Source organism: Ursus americanus, chromosome 7, assembly GCF_024610735.1.
Source record: "Ursus americanus isolate L20-20 chromosome 7, mUrsAme1.1.p, whole genome shotgun sequence".
NCBI lineage: Eukaryota > Metazoa > Chordata > Mammalia > Carnivora > Ursidae > Ursus > Ursus americanus.
In genome coordinates, this window is record NC_142133.1 from 19,148,660 (window position 1) to 19,166,725 (window position 18,066).

At 37.8% G+C, this 18,066-nt stretch overlaps 1 protein-coding gene across 9 annotated transcripts in view; it reads right to left on the bottom strand.

Moving 5' to 3' along the window:
- Positions 1-18,066, bottom strand: part of NRXN1 (neurexin 1) — a 1,098,989-nt gene that overhangs the window by 594,863 nt on the left and 486,060 nt on the right. For all 9 annotated transcript variants that reach the window (XM_087863385.1, XM_087863384.1, XM_087863379.1 and 6 more), the window contains 2 exons: positions 8,904-9,287; positions 1,796-1,999 (listed from right to left, as the gene is read on the bottom strand). In XM_087863385.1, the coding sequence (XP_087719511.1) occupies positions 1,796-1,999; positions 8,904-9,287 (588 nt within the window). The remainder of the gene's footprint in view (positions 1-1,795; positions 2,000-8,903; positions 9,288-18,066) is intronic.

The following is an 18,066-nucleotide window of genomic DNA, read 5'->3' on the forward strand; positions in this document are numbered from 1 at the left end:
ATGATTAACACTGGTATTGATCTTCCTTTTTGTACACTTGCTTCCTCTATAAACACGGATTCTCTAAGAACAGAATGTCTGATCTGAATAACACAGACTGTGATTATCAGGGTTGTCTTTAAAGGACTGTGTGGGATGTTTTAAGTTTCTTTTATGTATAGATACATATTTGTTGGTTTTAGTTGTAGTATTTAATGCCTTTGGGGAACATGAAGAATAGAAACCTAGATTCTGTTTCCATATAGCTGAGTTTGTCATGTGTCGTCAACCGCATCAGAAAAGTGGTTGCAAACAGCCAAGGACCAGCACCTACACAACTCTTTCCACAGAATGCTTTGCTGTTGGAAAATTCCCATGAGTGTTTCCACTTTGGCTCGCAGCCCCTTTACTGCAATTAGGCGATTTCCTTTGATTTGTTGTAGTAACCTATCATTGTCACTAGAGGGAACTCTAACAGAACAGTAAATGACAGTGCAGCGCATTCTTCAGTGATCTTTAAAAAACACCCTTATTATTTAACTTTATTTAACTAATATTAATTGAATGTAATTGTATGCAGTAAGCTATCACTGAAATAATTTTATATTTTATGAGCTAGCATTCTGCCCAGCACAATTCCACAAATGCCTCACCTCATCACGTTACTATTCTTTTTGTCAATCTATGTTTCAAATTTTATTTTTCTTTCTCCATTAATTTATTTTTGGGTGTGTTTAGCACTTCCAGGAAATACAGTAAAACCTCATTAATCGGTACTCCTCTTGGAGCTAATGATAATAATGAAGCTTATTGGGCAGAATATTTGTAATTCTTTATGAACAGAGATTTCCTGAGAAAAAATTAAACAAGTTGTCAAAGATCAACTTCAGGAAGGAAACTGAATTCCAGTACTTCCCTGTACACTGATGGCACAACTTGCATGAAACGATGTCCTAACTACTGGTAATTCTTATCCACCCATTAAAATCAGCCTAGTAAGACCTTTCTTTAAGAAACCTTTCTAGCTATCAATTTGTTTTTGAATGGAATCGAAAAGAAAACTGCGTATTTTTTTACGTCTACAATTCCGACTCGTTCTGAATTCGGCCTAGCCCTCCCCCATATTTCATACAGCTTTTTGAGGTTTTACTGTAGTGACTCTCCCCTAATGCTACACTGAAGCAGGAAAGCATTATTTCTCTGTAGAAGAGCCTGTGTTTTAGTGTTCTCATGGCTGTTTGCTACGGGCCGCAGTCTTTGGGCATTGAAGGGTTGTGGATTGCTGTTTGATAGCAAAATATCACCACACAGTATTTCCAAACAGAAAAGATGGGATACCACAAAGGTGACCAGTCAAAGGAGAAGCCCAGGGTGTAGAGTAAAAACAACTGTTGCTCTACGACACGAAGTAGAAATTTGATATTTTGTGCAGATGTTATCTAAGTAAAAGCGGATGGACTTTCATTCGTCGGAAAGGGTATCCTCTATAGCAAATCAGAATATCCGTAAATATAACAATGGAAATTATTTGAGGTCTCTTCGAGCCTAACAATTTATGCTTTCAATTGACCTCATTGATACATACGGCTTCCCTTTTAAGAATCCTCCGTGGTAGAAATCACAAAATGGTAAATTATGTTAAACAAAATGAAACAATAAAAAGATGCCCCCAAAACCTAAATTAATTTAAATGATGAAAATGAGACCATTAAGTGTTTTAACTTTCCATGGCAAAACAGGCTACTCGGTAAATGTTTGCAGGCAAAACTGAACAAAAAGCGGAAAGTATTAGTAATGGGGGAAGGCGAGTTGTTACCTAGATTGACCGTCAGTTTCACGCGCCCTGCATCCAGCTCCAGGCGGAGGGTGTCTGCCGAGTCTCTAGAGGTGGTTGCCATGAGAATGCCATATGCACGCTGGGATCGGAACCGTAAGGACACGTCCTCGGCCTCCGTGTGCATCACCACTGGGAGCTGGATTTTCATAAACATACTCCCATCGTAGCTCAGAACCGTTGCCTCTACAGATGGGAAATGAATGGAACAGTTCTTGGTCAGTTTGGTACCTTTATACTTTGAAAAGGAAAAGCATGACCTGTTAACGGCTTCCAGATAGAACACAACACTACAAACCCAACTCGTCTTCCTAAGAAATGAGATTTTTTCTTTTCTTTTTTTTAAGCCTGGACGAGAATCACAGTGAAGAGGACTTCTGTGAAGTCTCTGCTGAAGTACCGGCACAGAGATGGCACTACTTCCCTTTCGGATCTAACAGCCCTTTCTATCTGTAGCATTCATCATGTTGGCTTATCAGTGTTTATGTAGGTGTCTCCCTTCTCAAAGGCAGAGCTCACATTCTCTCGTGTGTAGCCGCAGTACGAGCCTGGGATGAAGCACTAGCGATCACTCACTGCGTGTTTACATGCGGCTAGGCGGCTGACGAGCTCTGCGAAATCTGCCTGAGCTCCAGATCTTTCATCGACAAAGTGAGGAGGGTCTAGCCCAGGATCTCCAAGGCCTTCGTCTACCCTAAAAGTCCATGATTCTAAAAGAAGTTACTAACATTATCTTCCTTCAGAATTTCTGCCTTCATAGGATCAAAAAAAGAAAAAGAAATGACTTAAGGATAGGAATAAGGCCAACATTTTACCAAAGGTGATGTTCAAAAAGAGAAGAAAAACCAGTAGGTCCAAACAACAGGTGACGCTTCTTCTGAGTCACTTTGTTTAACAAGCTAATTAATTTTTACAAAGACACAAACTGAAACTTCATTTTAAGCTTTATTTACAGGTAAGGGGGAACTGAAAACATCTCCTGTACGAACTACCCTGGTGTTCTGAAAATGTGAAGCTATCACCAAAAAGTCAACAACTATGTACTTGGGTCGTATTGGATAAACATGGGGGTGGGTCTGCGGAGCCTGTGTGGGTGTGTGCTACTAAACTAAAGCGGACTGTTTTAAGAGGGAAGTTGCTTCATACTGTATTAAACACATAAAGTAGAGGACAGCAGAAACGGTTGATCACAAACTGCCTGCTTTAAGAAATAGAATTCTTTAATGTTAAACACCATATGGTGGTGGAACGTTGCGAAATAAGTATGAGTAATTCCGCTTTCTCATTGGTTCTGACAACTCAGAGTACCGTTTAATTAAAGAAAAACTACCTGAAATTAAAGTAAACTAGGAAATTCTCATTATCTTGCCTATTTACAAGGCACAACAATTAGTTTTACTGATACAGTTGCTTATTATTAGGACTATATTCTGGAGTTGTGGTCTTGCAAGTTTGTCTTTCAAAACGTCAGGAGAGTCAAATACTGCTTCTGACAGACTTTAATCATTAGTTGTTGTCATCATGGGACTGAATGCACATCCAGAACCGAGAAAGAACGGATGGTTCCTTCCAGGTCTCCCTTCCTGGTGCTCTTCTCTTCCATATACCCCTTGACTTAAGGGATCTTGGTCAACTCCCCCTAATATTTATTAATAGTCCTGACTTCTCTCCTGAGCTCCTTCATCCATTGCCCACTTAATATTTCCAATTTGAATACTAAAGGCACCCTCCAAATGAAGCAACTCAACATGCTCCTTCGCCAATGTTCTCTATCTTAGTAAATGGCATAATCCCATTGTTTGGAACTTAGCTTTTCTGATTTTTCTCTTCAACTCCCTCCGATGCCCAATCTATGTGCAAGCCTACAAGTCTTGTAGGCTCTTATTCCAATCCACTTCCTGAATTTATCACTTCTTACCCTTACCACAAAACTATCTCTGACTCCGCTCCCATCTCCCACCTAGACCACTAACATAGCTCCGCCAGCGGTTTCCCCATTTCTACACAGCAGCCAAGCCAAACTTTTAAAAAAGTAAAATCAGATTATATCCCTATGTTCCTTAAATTATGTTTCCTCACTTCCCACCAATAGTTTTCCACTGCAGTTAGTATAAAAGCTATACTCCTTTTCTACTTCTAAGGTTCTCTGTGATCTGGCCCCAGCCCTTCTCAATGGCCTCAGCCTTCAGCTTCTCTGCTATTTGTTTAGTGAACTCCAGCAACACTGATTTCACCCCTCATTCAATACTTGCACTCGTGGATTCCTCTTTTTTTTTTTTTTTTTTTAAGATTTCTAAAATTTATTTATTTGACAGAGAGACAGCGAGATAGGGAACACAAGCTAAGGGAGTGTGAGAGGGAGAAGCAGGCTTCCGACTGAGCAGGGAGCCTGATGCAGGGCTTGATCCCAGGGCCCTGGGATCATGACCAGAGCCGAAGGCAGACCCTTAATGGCTGAGCCACCCAGGCGCCCCTGGATTCCTCTGTCTTAAAAGGCTTAACCCTAAATCTCGACATGGCTGGTTCCTTTGGCACTGCGGTCTCTGGTCAAATGGGACTTCAAGAGGTCTGCTCCAAGCACCCCATTAATCCCTCTTCCAGTTATTCCATATTTACTTATTCATTTTTTAAATGATTACCATTTCTTATTTGTTTGTATATTGTTATTTGTTTTACCTTTTAGAATATAAGTGTCGTGAAGGCAGGGGTTAAGCTCTCCTATATGTTGTTCTAGCAGCAGCTGAGGGCCCTGGAAAGGGCCAGGCACACAGGAGAGCCGCAGTACGTACTTAACTGAATTAATGATTGCATTCGATACTGAAGATGTATGAAAGAGCTTATTTCAGTTTGGATGCCAAGTTTACATAAATGCTCACTAAAGAAGTGAAGTATTTACTCTGCCTATTGTAAGTGGAATCTAATTTTGGTAAAGTATGTGAACAAAATATCTGCTTTGAAGGACATACTGTACCACAATCGACAGACTAGGAAACAGGTCCATTTATCAAAATAGCAGTCCTGTGGCTAGGCACGGACCTGACTTTGAGAAAAGAAAGGATGATCCTTTTAAAATACAGTGGTTCTATATTATACCACATATTTTTGTTATTAGATAAGTTTCCTAAAAGAAAAGCTAGTAGTCCTTTACTCAAAAAATAATTAAGGGGAGCCTGGGTGGGTCAGTCAGTTACGTATCTGACTCTTGGTTTCAGCTCAGGTTGTGATCTCAGGGTTGTGAGATTGAGCCCCTGCATCAGGCTCTGCGATCAGCAGGGAGTCTGCTTGAGATTCTTTCTCTCCCTCTCCCTCTGCTCCTCCCCACCCTGCACCCATGCTCTTTCCCTCTCTCTCTCTCTCTCTCAGATAAATAAATAAATAAATAAATAAATAAATAAATAAATAAATAAATCAAGCTATCGTGAACACTAGAAAAAACGTGTTTCTTGTATAATATTAAAGGAGAGTTGATCTTTACTATTTCTTTGCCTAAACTACAGCCAGTCATTGTTCATATCTATAGAGCAACAAACGCCTGAATAAGCATTTAAAAGTCATTATCAATTGCTCAGTTCTTTGGTATCTTTGATAAAAGAACTGAAATGTTGTTAGTTTTCTTCTATTTATTTGGTCTATAAATCTAGTGCCTATTATTCAATAATCACATTTTAAAATGGTTTTCTAATCTTCTCTAAAATGCAGCTTAATCCGATTAAAAACTGAGGAGGGGGAACACCCCTCCAGAAAGAGAGATGACTGACAATGGATCACCAACGTAGTATGAAATACAATCCAAAGTAGGAAAATAATCGAGTCATTAGCCTATAACATTCTCCAAAAAACTGCAGGAATGAAATAACATAGTAAAGTAATAAAACTTGAGTACATTTTAAATAATTCCCAATGTGAAAATAACTTGTTGATAAACGACAAATGAACACCTAAATGATTCCTCATAATTAGAGTTAATGTTTAATTAGACAAGCAATGGAAAATGCACAAGGTTGGAGTCTAGAGTTGCCAAATAAATGGTAAACAACACTCTGACATTTGAAGGTTATGCTATTTGGCAGCATCCTTTCAGATTAGTAAAATTATTTTACCACTTAGAACACAAAAGAGTACTTTAAAAGGCTAATTCCAAGACAACACTTCCCACAGGGGGAGAAGAAAGTTTCAGCTTTGTCTCCTGGATCTCCTTCCCCCTTGTCGTTAAGTTTGATAAATCTGCTTTTCTGTATGATTCCTTCTTGCCGTCTAAAGTGTACACCTGTGCTCAGTTTTGCCAAAAGGCAGTCACATGTTGTGTGCAACGATGAAAATCAGATAGGGAGCCAAATTATATTGCTCTGACATCTGTCCCTCCATCTGTTAGAGTTTTAACAAACAAGTATAAAGCAGACCTCTGATTACAACATATACACATAACCAAGAATAATTTCTACACGGCCAAGTCTCCACAAATTCTCAGCTTCATTAAAAATAAAGTGGGAGGGAAAATGATGAATTTAATTTATATTCAGTTGAACACTATTTCTATATTACTCTTCCTTATGGGATCGATACACATAAAATACTGTTTTCCTAGTTGCCTAAGTCAGCAAATACTCCATTCTTTCTTATAATTTCCTTTGCTTACTTAATACAGAATAAAAATTTCCTGTAGTAATGTGACTACAATATTATTCCTCACACTGCATTATCCAAGGACTGGACCACACTTTTTAATTACTATGAATAATAATCTTTATAAATTATCAATTATTGCTCAATAATAGTAAGATAGAGACTATTAGTATCTTTATTTTTATTTTTTTTTAATTTCAGAAGTTGTCAATCAACTCTTAGGTGATTAACAGCCTTATGTGATCAGAGTATATCTGGAGAAGAACCACAGTCAAAGCCCTTTCTTTTGAATTGGAAACCTCAAGGGTTGGGCACGATCTTATGTTGACTGAACTAGGGCATAACTGGGAACTGGACGGAAGCCAAATTCTGTGGTATTGAGCATGACAAGCATCCCACATCACCACTGTTCTCCGGAGATACCATAATGTGAGCAAGGAAATTAATTCTGAAAAACAAAGACTTCTAACAACATGCTGGGTAGTCTGGAAACAAAAATCACACAAAAATGACCATTTTTTCCTCAACACACAACCAACCTGGAGACAAAGAAATCTGCAGAAATTTCTAGCCACCTGTCAGATAAAAATGTATGCTGAATCCCAGTGATGAAGCTTGCTATTAAATTCTCATTTGCAAATCTACATATGCTTGCCACCCCTCCTTCTAATTATTGCAAAATATAAATATTCCCTTTCCCTCATTCTGGCTCAGGAAGCTTGACAATTTCTATTTTTATTTCTGCCATATGTAGTAGCGGGATCTTGCCACAGGGTGGTACACCACACATATTTAACTGAAGGCTTTTGTAATCTGTGTGACAGTTGGGTTATATCCTTTCCTAGCTTCACATAAGCAGGAGGCATCAAAATGCTGGCAGCTCTCTGAGTGATTAAAAAGGAAACAAGAGCTTAAATCACACAGGTCTGCAAATCTCCCATTATGTCTAACTTGTAATATACCTTACAAACTTTGTTGCCTTTTTGGTGGTTGTTGTTGGCCCCTTTTGCCAGTTTCCAAAGACCAAACTATTGAAACAAACTGAAATTGAGGGGTAAATGAGAAGAGGGAATTCCCAGGGAATATACCCCCTCCGAGTGACACTACACAGAAATAGCTAGCCTCCAATGACAATTTATAGGAATTGCAATTCGGTACCAGGAGAATGAATGAATCTGGTTGATTAAACTACTTACCCATCTATTGACATATCTAACTGTATAGTGTGGAACAGTGGCAGTATTTTGGTTGGTAATTTAAGATCATTATTATGTTATTAAATTATTATTATTTTTTAATGTTGATCGACGTTCATAATAGAACTGATAAGCTGGACCACTTATTAAGACAAAGAACTGAAGTCACATCTCAACTTTGGATTCTAGAAAATCACTGTTTTTGTTCTCTAGGAAGTGTGAGTTTAAGCAAATTAATTTCAGGATGGAAAGGGGGAAAGAAGACTAAATGTACATGGTTTAAACAATACATGCCAGGTGCTTTCAGGCTAAATGTCTAACGCAGCGATGTTATTTGAAGCATGAGAGGACAATAGAACAACTTCATCGGATGGTTTTCCATATTGATTTTTTTGTTCCATCGTCGAAGATGAGTGGCAATGGGTATAGTGACTAAAGCATTTATCTGACACTCTTAGGTCGATGGGAGGACTTTGTTTCTCTCCTGTTCCCCCTTTAGTCTGCAGACAAACAGTGGTTTGTCCTCACTCTTCACTCTTCCTTTAATCCTTATTCTTCTCCTTCTAATGGGAGAGGAAAAGAAAAAAAAAATGTGGGCTGTGTTTCCTACTAGAGAAGAAAGGGAGGCCACTGTTCAGCAGCTCAGCAGACACACCGGAGCCTTAACACCATAGAGGTAAATACATCTTCTGTGGTCACTCAGGTCCTAGGCAAAGGTAAGTGTCTTTGAAATTATGGTACATTTCTGAAACTGCCGGTGTAAATTAGACGACTGAAAGTCACCTTACTTTCTAAAGTTCAAACTTGGGGAAGCGGACTGGTGATGTAAGCAGGCTGACTGCAGTCTCATGCCACAATGTTAGGGAAGGTGCCTCACATGCTCTTGTTCGGGTCATGGATATTAGCACTGGATCTCTAATTCATACCTTTTTTATTTTCTAGGGTCCTGAAATTAAAAACTGGGCAAAAGAGACAGTGGTTGTTGTCGATTATACATCTTAGATACTCTTAGATACTCCATACTCTAGAGGATATGGAAGACTCAAATATTTCTTCCTGCGGTATACTCCAACCTGTGTCTTCCCAGAATCAGCCCCTCTGAAAGTCCCTTAGGACTCATCAGTAGTGCGCTCGGCGTGGCTGCTTGGCCTGCAGGGAGTTTACATCAGTAGAGCACACTTTACGCTCCCATGGTCAGTTTAAGGTCTGAGGTCAACATTTAATACTCTTTCATCTCAGGGGAGTCAGCGGCTTGGTTTTTGGAATCCTACCTCTCTCGCAGGACCTGCCAAGGTAGCCTGTTCCGGAACAATCACAGACATATCTGTTCCACCCATCCCTGCACATGCCATTGTTTTTGCAAGGGTTGCTAAGGCACGGTTTTGCTGTTTCCCTTGAGCAGGAGGGCTTCACTCCAGCAGTACTTTGAATTTCAGCCATTTGCCGGATATCTTTGCTCTGGCCGTCAATGAACAAATCTCTAATGCAGCCCACGTAGCCGTAGTTGAGCAGAGCAGTCCACACCTCGGTGGGGAAGACGAGGCCAGCCTTGTTTTCCGGCAAGCCCCCCAGGTACAGCTCATCATCCAGGTCCAGAATCTCGCTCTCGCCAGGTGCCGTGTAGGGCGTGCGCAGTGTGTTGACAGAAATGGTACCTGTTGCAGAGACAAGAGAACACACGGGTCTTTATGGAGTGCAACATGCTCGAAAAATCACCCTTTCTCCCCTTCATCTGATTCTTCTTTCTGTTCCTCAGGTGCCTTTCTTATTCTTCCCAGGGGAATGAAAACCGAAGTGGACGGCCGACCAAGAGTGTCGGTCAGCTTTCCACAGTTCAGTGAAGAAAAGAAAAAGGAAGATTAAAAAACAAAGAAGGAAAGAAAGAGAAATCAGCATTCTATATCGCTCTCTGACAGTTCAGTCAGGAAAGAAAAAAAAGAAAGAAGGAGAAGTTGACATTATATACCGCCCTTTGGAATAAAGTCAGATTCACGTTTGGTGAGTGCTCATTTTCAAAGCTGGTATGCATCTGCAAGCTAAAAAAAAAGTTTGCATCTCCCCACCTTTACCTGACGTGATAGCTTTTAATGAACATAATAGTTTGACAGATCATCTATGTCAAAACTTGACTTCACCACTCTTAACTATCAGCCTATTGATAAGCTCTATGGTCTTTGTCTATTCATCCATAATATGGGTCTAATAATAAGACATACCTCTCATGGTTGCTCTAAGGGTAAAATAAAGTGATATTAATAAAATTATCTGGTTTATAATGAGCACTGCATAAATGTTGTGTATCATGATTCATCACAAGAACCAAGTCAAACTGGCTGTTTACTTTAAAAAAATTTTTAATCCAAACTAGTTAGTCATCTAAATTGACAAGTTTTCCCCCACTCACTCCAAATGTAAGAGGAGAATAATTCTATTAGTTTACAAATATACAGGAACCCTGGTTTTAAGCAAAGGATGAAAAGGTAGACATTCACAGGGGGTTAACTGAGAATCACAGAAAAAATATTTGTAGGATCCATTAAATGAAGAAAAAAGGAAAGACAGAAGACAGTTTTTGATTAAAACATCTATTGTGTACCACCAGATTACTCAAAATTCCACCAAAGTTCTATCTCCAGAAGGATATCTATAAAAATGAAAATATGATACCTGAAAAGGACACCCCACTATACGTTACCAGATTGTCCCAGATTCATTTTTCAGGTCTGGACCATAAAAGCAGAATAGGTAGAGTATTAAGAGAGAAAGTAGATTAGAAATGTTTGGGGCCATGCTAGCTGCTGACAGAGAGCCTCAGGGATTTGGGGGGCAGACATCCAAGGGAAGCCAGGAGACAGAAGATGGGGTACAGAGGTAGAGACAGAAAGGGAGAGTCTAGTGTAGGCAGAGGATAGGTAGGAAGATGCATTTTAGTGGTTTCTCAAAATACCTAAGGTCCAAGTGAAAATACAGCCTGTGATGAATGTGAAACATGCTTCTAACTAAGGATGCAGGGCCGCCAGCGTCTGCACCGTCCCCAGGAGCATTCCAAACCCCAGCAGAAGGGGCATTTCTCAAGACCGGCAGTGTAACGGGATCTGTTTTCGTGTGAGAGAAGGCCATGGACGCCACTGACAGAGACTGCACAGGCAGCCAAGTCATTAAGGGGGCATTTGTCTCTCTAGACTTCCACAGAAAGAAATGGAAAAAGCTCCCAGGGGAGAAACACTCAAAGGCATTGCTATTTTGGCCTTCCAAAGAGGAGCATTAACAGGGATTTTGGAGGGAGGCGGCAAAAAGGCAAAAGAAGAATGGATTCGCTTTTACAGGTCACATTTGTGCAAGTGACTAGAAGGAAACACATTTAGGAACATATAGGTGCCATAAAATCCTACCTAGAAAAAATATCATTTGGGGGAAATGAAATATATGATTTTGAGAGAGAATGGTGTCATTTTTCTCTTCCTAATAGAATTTCATGACACGCATTTTTAACCGTCCAAAATGCTTTAAGAAGTGAGTTAAAAGATGATCCCTACCCTCTGCAGCGGCTAATGGAAGTTAGAAAATGATGAGAAAGGGTATTAATGACAAAAGGAAAGGTGGATATATATATGTGTGTGTATATATATGTGTATATATTATATTTATATTACATGTATTCTACGAGAAGTTGTAGGGAATGAACACAGTGATTTCTGTTTTTAAGACAAATGTATGACAAGTGCCACACCCTGTTTTCTAATTAGTTCAAAAAGGCTTCTAAAAATGAATATATGATATTGAGAGGCAACTGTTAGGAGACACAGAGCAAGTGAACGATGACAAAGTTTTACAAGAGTGGGCATTTGTTTTTAAAAAATAAGTAATTTTCCCATATGCCTTCTTACTCATGGAACAAGTCTGATTCAGCTCAAGAGGAAAAACAAAACAAAACAAAACAAAACCCAAAAACAACACTTGGTGAACACGTGGTGTTAGAAGTCTGCACTAAGAGGTGCTTGGAGGGTTCCCGAGATGAGGAATTCGATGGCTGGATCACACCTGCGCTCTCCTCTCCCCCCCAGAGTTTGCTCAACTCAGTACACTACGTAGTTTCCATAGTCACGATGTCTTCACTGGGCCAGGAATTTCACACAGTCACCCATAAACAATCTGACAGTGAGGATGGAGTGACTGGATATCCTAATTTTTATTTATGGTGTGTTGGTGCCTGCTTTGAACAAAGTGCTGTAAGAAAATTCCAGTGTGTTGTTATGAATGTGTTTGTTGTGGCCAGAGTGAGATATTCACTATAACTTTGTGATTAGACTAGAGTTTTCTGATCACGACACCTAAGTTAATCCACAGATTTTATACAGTCTAGTGCACACACACAAGCAACCCCCCCCCCAGCCCACACACATGGTGAAACAAAAGTTTAACAGAAAAATATTTAGCTCTATTACTTCTGAGGAACTTTGATATTTTTTTCTTACATTATTTTATTAATACAGATGCTGGACATGACCTACCAAATTGATTTCAGGACTGATTAAGAGGCTCTGACCCACAGTTCAAAAACCACAGGCTGAGAGGTTACTAACATAAAGGACAAGACGTTTTTCCCATAGCTCCTCATTGTCTCTTTGAGAGAGAATTTTAGAGTTCTCTTGGGAAGAAGGAACGCAAGATCAGAGAGAAAGCAAAAGCAATATAATCCTAACTTCAACTCCAATATAATCCAAGAAGAACTAGAACTTTAATTTAGCCCTGGATTCAAGGTAAGGAGGTACATTGAGCATATACATATATCAGATATCATTCATTAAAATATTTTGAAGGGCGCCTGAGTGGCTCAGTTGGTTGAGCGACTGTCTTTGGCTCAGGTCATGATCCCGGAGTCCCAGGATTGAGTCCTGCATCGGGCTCCCTGCTCTGCGGGGAGTTTGCTTCTCCCTCTGACCCTCTCCCCTCTCATGCTCTCTCTCACGCTCTCTCTCTCAAATAAATAAAAATCTTTAAAACAAATATTCTGCAAACAAATATAATAGAATGAGACAACCGTGACTGAAAAGCAACTACTATCTTCTCTACAAGGTTTACTAATCCATATGTACTTAAATTTTAGAATATCTTTGTAGAAAATATGGCCAAAAAAAAAGGGAAAGAGTAGAAATTAATTTAAGTAGGAATGGAAACTATTATTTTTATATTCTGAAGAGTCACAAAATAAAAACTGTATTTAAATATGAGTCAAACTCATTTACATTATATTTCCATTTATATTATATTTCTATTTATTTTATATTTCTATTGATATCATATTTAGCCTACACATATGCAAATGCCCTGAAATGTACACATTTCTGATAAGGGATTCGACTCCCAAATTCCTTAATGATTTTATTATTGAAATGAATCAAAGGACATTTTCAAATAAGCAAAAGATTCATCACAGAATCACTGAATTCATTTACACCAATTTAACACATATATTTGAAGATAGTGAAATTTCAGTATTAAGGTCCCTAAGTGCCTATTCATTATAATTGAGTTATAAAAGCAGTGGTTACCAAGAAAATATGAAATGAACACTTAAACCTTGTTTTTGATAATTAGAGACAACTGAGTAGTTGGTATATATCAATAGAAAATGAGAATTTTGCAAAGGTTGAGATAGGACCAGATGTAAATAATTTTTAAGAGAAAACAAAAATCTGGGTATATTATTGGTTTATCTCTCTAATCCAAGAACTACAACTATTTATGTATTATCTTGAATAGCTTGATTATTTCATACATTTTACCTTCTTTCACTATAATTACCTATAAAGTTTTTGGTAAAGTAAGTATTTTATGTAAACATCGCTATATTTGAATTGTTAAAATTTGTAGATGGTAGTCCTATTTGGGGACTTATTTGGATCAGTGTTACATGCTTCAATATTTAAGAATCCAGAGCACCTGTCTATGTTATTTTGCTTTTAAAGAAATAAAATTTCAGCTAAAAACCAAATGTATTTCTGTACATATGACTTTTGTAATCTTAACATAGAAATCACAGTAACGGGTGCCTGGGTGGCTCAGTCAGTTAAGTGTCTGCCTTCAGCTCAGGTCATGATCCGAGGGTCCTGGAATACAGCCCCGTGTTAGGCTCCCTGTTCAGCGGGGAGCCTGCTTCTCCCTCTGCTGCTCCCCCTACTTGTGCTTTCTCTGTCAAATAAATACATAAAATCTTTTTTTTAAAAAAAGAAAGAAATCACACTAACATATATTAATGTTTAAACCTGTTCGTTTTCATTGCATATGCGAAGGGTAAAACAAAGGTGACAAATAGACAAAGTAATGTTTATTTAAGAATATTCATGAAGCATAACTAATGAATTCATGCTTTACATAAAAGTATACATTAAAGTGGAAAAACTGTTGGAAACAGTTCTTAGTTTATAAAAATGGAAATCATCTTTCCCATTTTGCTGGTATTTGTAACCTGTTAGTTGGTTTGTTTGTTTTTTTTCCATATAATTTTTCTTGGCCCTTCCACTTCCAAAAGATTAGTTTTCAGGATGAAAAGAGCATAGAGTGAAGGGGAAATTTAAAAAAAGGTAATTTGGTTTTAATTACTGCAGAAGTTTAAGTGACCAGGAAATGGGAAGCAGAAAACAGTGTGTTATGAGAATGCTTTGCCAAGTCAGAGGAAACCAACTTTCATGCTCAGCTTTTGCAAATAACTAGCTGGCAAGTGAGCCAAATACTGGATTCACTAGGCCCCAATGTGGCTTTTATGAAAAATAAAGGAACTGACTGGGTGTCACTAAGGTTCATTTTTGAATAAAATTTTCTGAAATTACTACTTAAAATAAATTTTAGTTGCATACAAATTTTATTTTTCTATTATTCTGTTTCAACTTTTCACTGCAGAAGAGAATCAGATTCCAAAAACTTAAAAATTTACTTGTCAAATTCATATTTTTTAAAGATTTTATTTTATTTATTTGAGAGAGAGAGAGATGGAAAGGGGCAGAGGGAGAGAGAATCTCAAGCAGACTCTGCGCTGACCATAGAGCTTAATCTCATGACCCTGAGATGAGAACCTAAGCTGAAACCAAGAGTTGGACACTTAACCAATCCTTCCACCCAGGTGCCCCAAATTCATATTCTATCAACAAATTAAATGCAGTAACAAGACATAATATAAGTGCTAAAAGTAGAATGAAACACTGATTATATAGTATGATGCAAAACGCAAAATTCGGAATTCCAACAAAATAGTACAAAAAATGAACCATAATATTGACAACGGTAGTTTTGAATTATGAGTGGATAGTTTCTTTCTTTTTAGTTTTGTGTCTTTTTTTTTTTTTTTTTTTTTTTTAGATTTTATTTATGTATTTGAGAGAGAGAGAGTAAGAGTCAGATTGAGAGAGAGAGTGCACAAGTGAGGAAAGGGCAGAGGGAGAGGGACAAGCATACTCCCGGATGAGCAGGCAGCCCGACTCAGGGCTTGATTCCAGGATCTTGGGATCATGACCTGACTGGAAGGCAGATGCTTAACCCACTGAGCCACCCAGGAGTCCCTAGTGTCTTTTAAGAACATAATGTCAAATGTTAGGTTTATAATAGGGACTGAAATAAAGTTTATTTAAAAACAAAGAAAAATAAAATTTTAATATTCAGTTTTCTGCTTATTCTTATGTTTTCTCCTTATTTGGATCCACCCATGAGCCAGGAATGTCAGGAATTAAAACAGCATATGAAGATATAAATCTTGGAAAAATTTAAAAGTTTGATAATATCTCATAAGGGGAAACAATGAGGGGGGAAAAGGCACATCATATTCTATGGACAAGTGGAAATTGAAATGGCCTATTAGCACAATGACCTGTCATTAGCTTTCAAAACTAAAAATGCAATTCGCCCAGTGATTCCAGTTCTCAAAATTTATCCTATAAAAATTCTGATCAACACGCATAATGACCTAACATGAAAATTTTCTTTATAAATTAGTTTAAAAAGGTGAAAAAATTTAAAAGTAAAAAGTTAAATGTCCATCAATAGAGAAATGACTAAGTCAATTCTAATATGTTCAAACTCAGAGATACATGATGCCACTATAAAGAATAGCACAGAAAAAGTTTTCAGTAGTTTTTTAAGTAACCTGATAATTGGTGAAGAATGGTCTTGTTCATATAAATAAAAGCTCTACATTTATTTTATAAGTGTAACTATATGTATAGTTATATTGATGCAAAGGAAATGACGTGGAAATACGTGGTTACCTGTGAAGGAGGGAATGAATTGGTGAGGGAGGTGTGTGGCACGGGGAAACTCGTACATACTTTTTTTTCCCTTAAAGATTTTATTTATTTATTTGACAGAGAGAGAGAGCACAAGCAGGGGGAGCAGCAGAGGGAGAGAGAGAAGCAGGCTCTCTGCTCAGGGAGCCCAATATGGGGCTCGATCCCAAGACCCCAAGATCATGACCTGAACTGAAGGTAGATGCTTAACGACTGAGCCACCCAGGTGCCCTACGTATTTTTTCTGAAACGCCTGAACATTTTCACCAATAGCACATATTTATATGTTACATACATCCCATGTGGTAAGCACATGCACATATAAGAACACGCATACACACTCATAGCAATATGTATACATACAAATTTCTAAGATGATTACACACAATGTCGGAGAGTTGTAAACATCAATCAAGTGGCATACTTTATAATTAAAATAGTAAAATATTAAAATTAAAATATTATTTTGCAGAATTTTTCCAGATTTCTACTCGGCACTCCACAATGAGAGTCGTGGCTGCTGGGTGTGGTCAGGTAACTGCCTATTTCCTCAGGGTGCAACGGACACCATCCTCCGAGGTCTGCCCTTTAAACTGGTAGACCCAGAAAGGAGATTTGGTAGATTGAGAGAGCAGGTTCCAGCTCTCAGAGTTTGACTGATGTACCAAGCCTATAAGACCGCAGTATAAAATAAGAATGCCAAGTTATTAATTCTGTATGAGCTATTAACTGTCACAGGATATGGAATGCTTCCTGTGGAGCTCTGCCAGTATGAGATGCCAGCTTACAATTCAAATGTTTATTCACTTAGATGGGAAATTTAATTGGTAACAGGAACCCGAATACTCATATCTCTATAACTGGTCAATTATACCCATCTACTATAATCAGACTTCCAATGAAGAATTCTGTTTATTATATAGTAACAGTAAGTATGTATGTTATATATAATATATAATATATATATATATATATATATATATATATATATATATATATATACACACATATACATGTTAACAGAGTCTGGAAGAAAATGTGCAAAACTAAAAATATTTTTTTGGGGAAAGAAAATAGATGACTTTTTATTTCTTTTTAAACATGTTCAAAATAAAGAAATGAACATAAGCATTGGTTTAATAAAATTTAACTTCATAAATTTATGCAAAATTGACTCCATCTGGTCATTGGGATAGTCAAATAATTAATAAATTATTGATAAAGTGGTTCAGTTTTCCCACTGATGTGTAGTGGTTTACAGACATGCATATAAAACAATATTATAAATTTATTTAAAACTATTTCAGTTTTTGCAGCGAGCTAGTAGGTAGAGGCATGGGAGGAATGTTTATAGTCAAAGAGCAAGTTTAAATCAAGACCTAAACAGAGAAATCGTCTAATGGTTGTTCAAGTAGAAATGTTTAAGTGTGGTGATTCATGAATGGTATACACAGAAATCAGTGTTGGTAATAGATAGCTAGAAAGTGCTGTTCACATCAAACAGTGATTACTATAAACCTCTAATTATGTGCTCTGGAGAGAGCCTTGTGCCTTTCCCACTGTAATTTCTAGTTCTTAAACTGGAACTCTATGACTTCAATTCAATCTCAATGGTTTCTTAGCTGTTAAATGTAGGCTTACCCATGAATAACCACTGATACAATCTGCTGTGCCCTGCTGTACACAAGCAGAATTTGACAATAATAATGAGTTTTCTCTTTGATTTCAATGTGTAATGATGGTTTGCCAAAAAAAAAAAAAAAAATACTGGCAGTTTGCTATAAGAATACTTGAGAGGATACCCTTGACTGAGCCAAAGAGCTTAACACAAATTTAAACAATATTCATGCCCCAAGAAAACAGTCATTAACCTCATCCTAATTTTAGTACAATTCACACTTCAGTTAAATACCTGAACACAGTTGTTTTGTATTAAGTTTGGGAGCAAAAGAGAGGGAAAGGGGAACTCTGGAAGGGGAAGAGGGGCTGATAAGGAAGTGTTCAGCTCTAAGTCCTGCAAAGTTTGCAGAGTAATGAGCCTCTTCGATCATTTTTATTAACTCAGCAACTTAGGGGTTTTGCTCTGTTAAGTAGCTAAGCTATCCATGGAAGATATTCACTTTTTAGAGCACTCAAATCCTACGCTCTGACCAGGAAA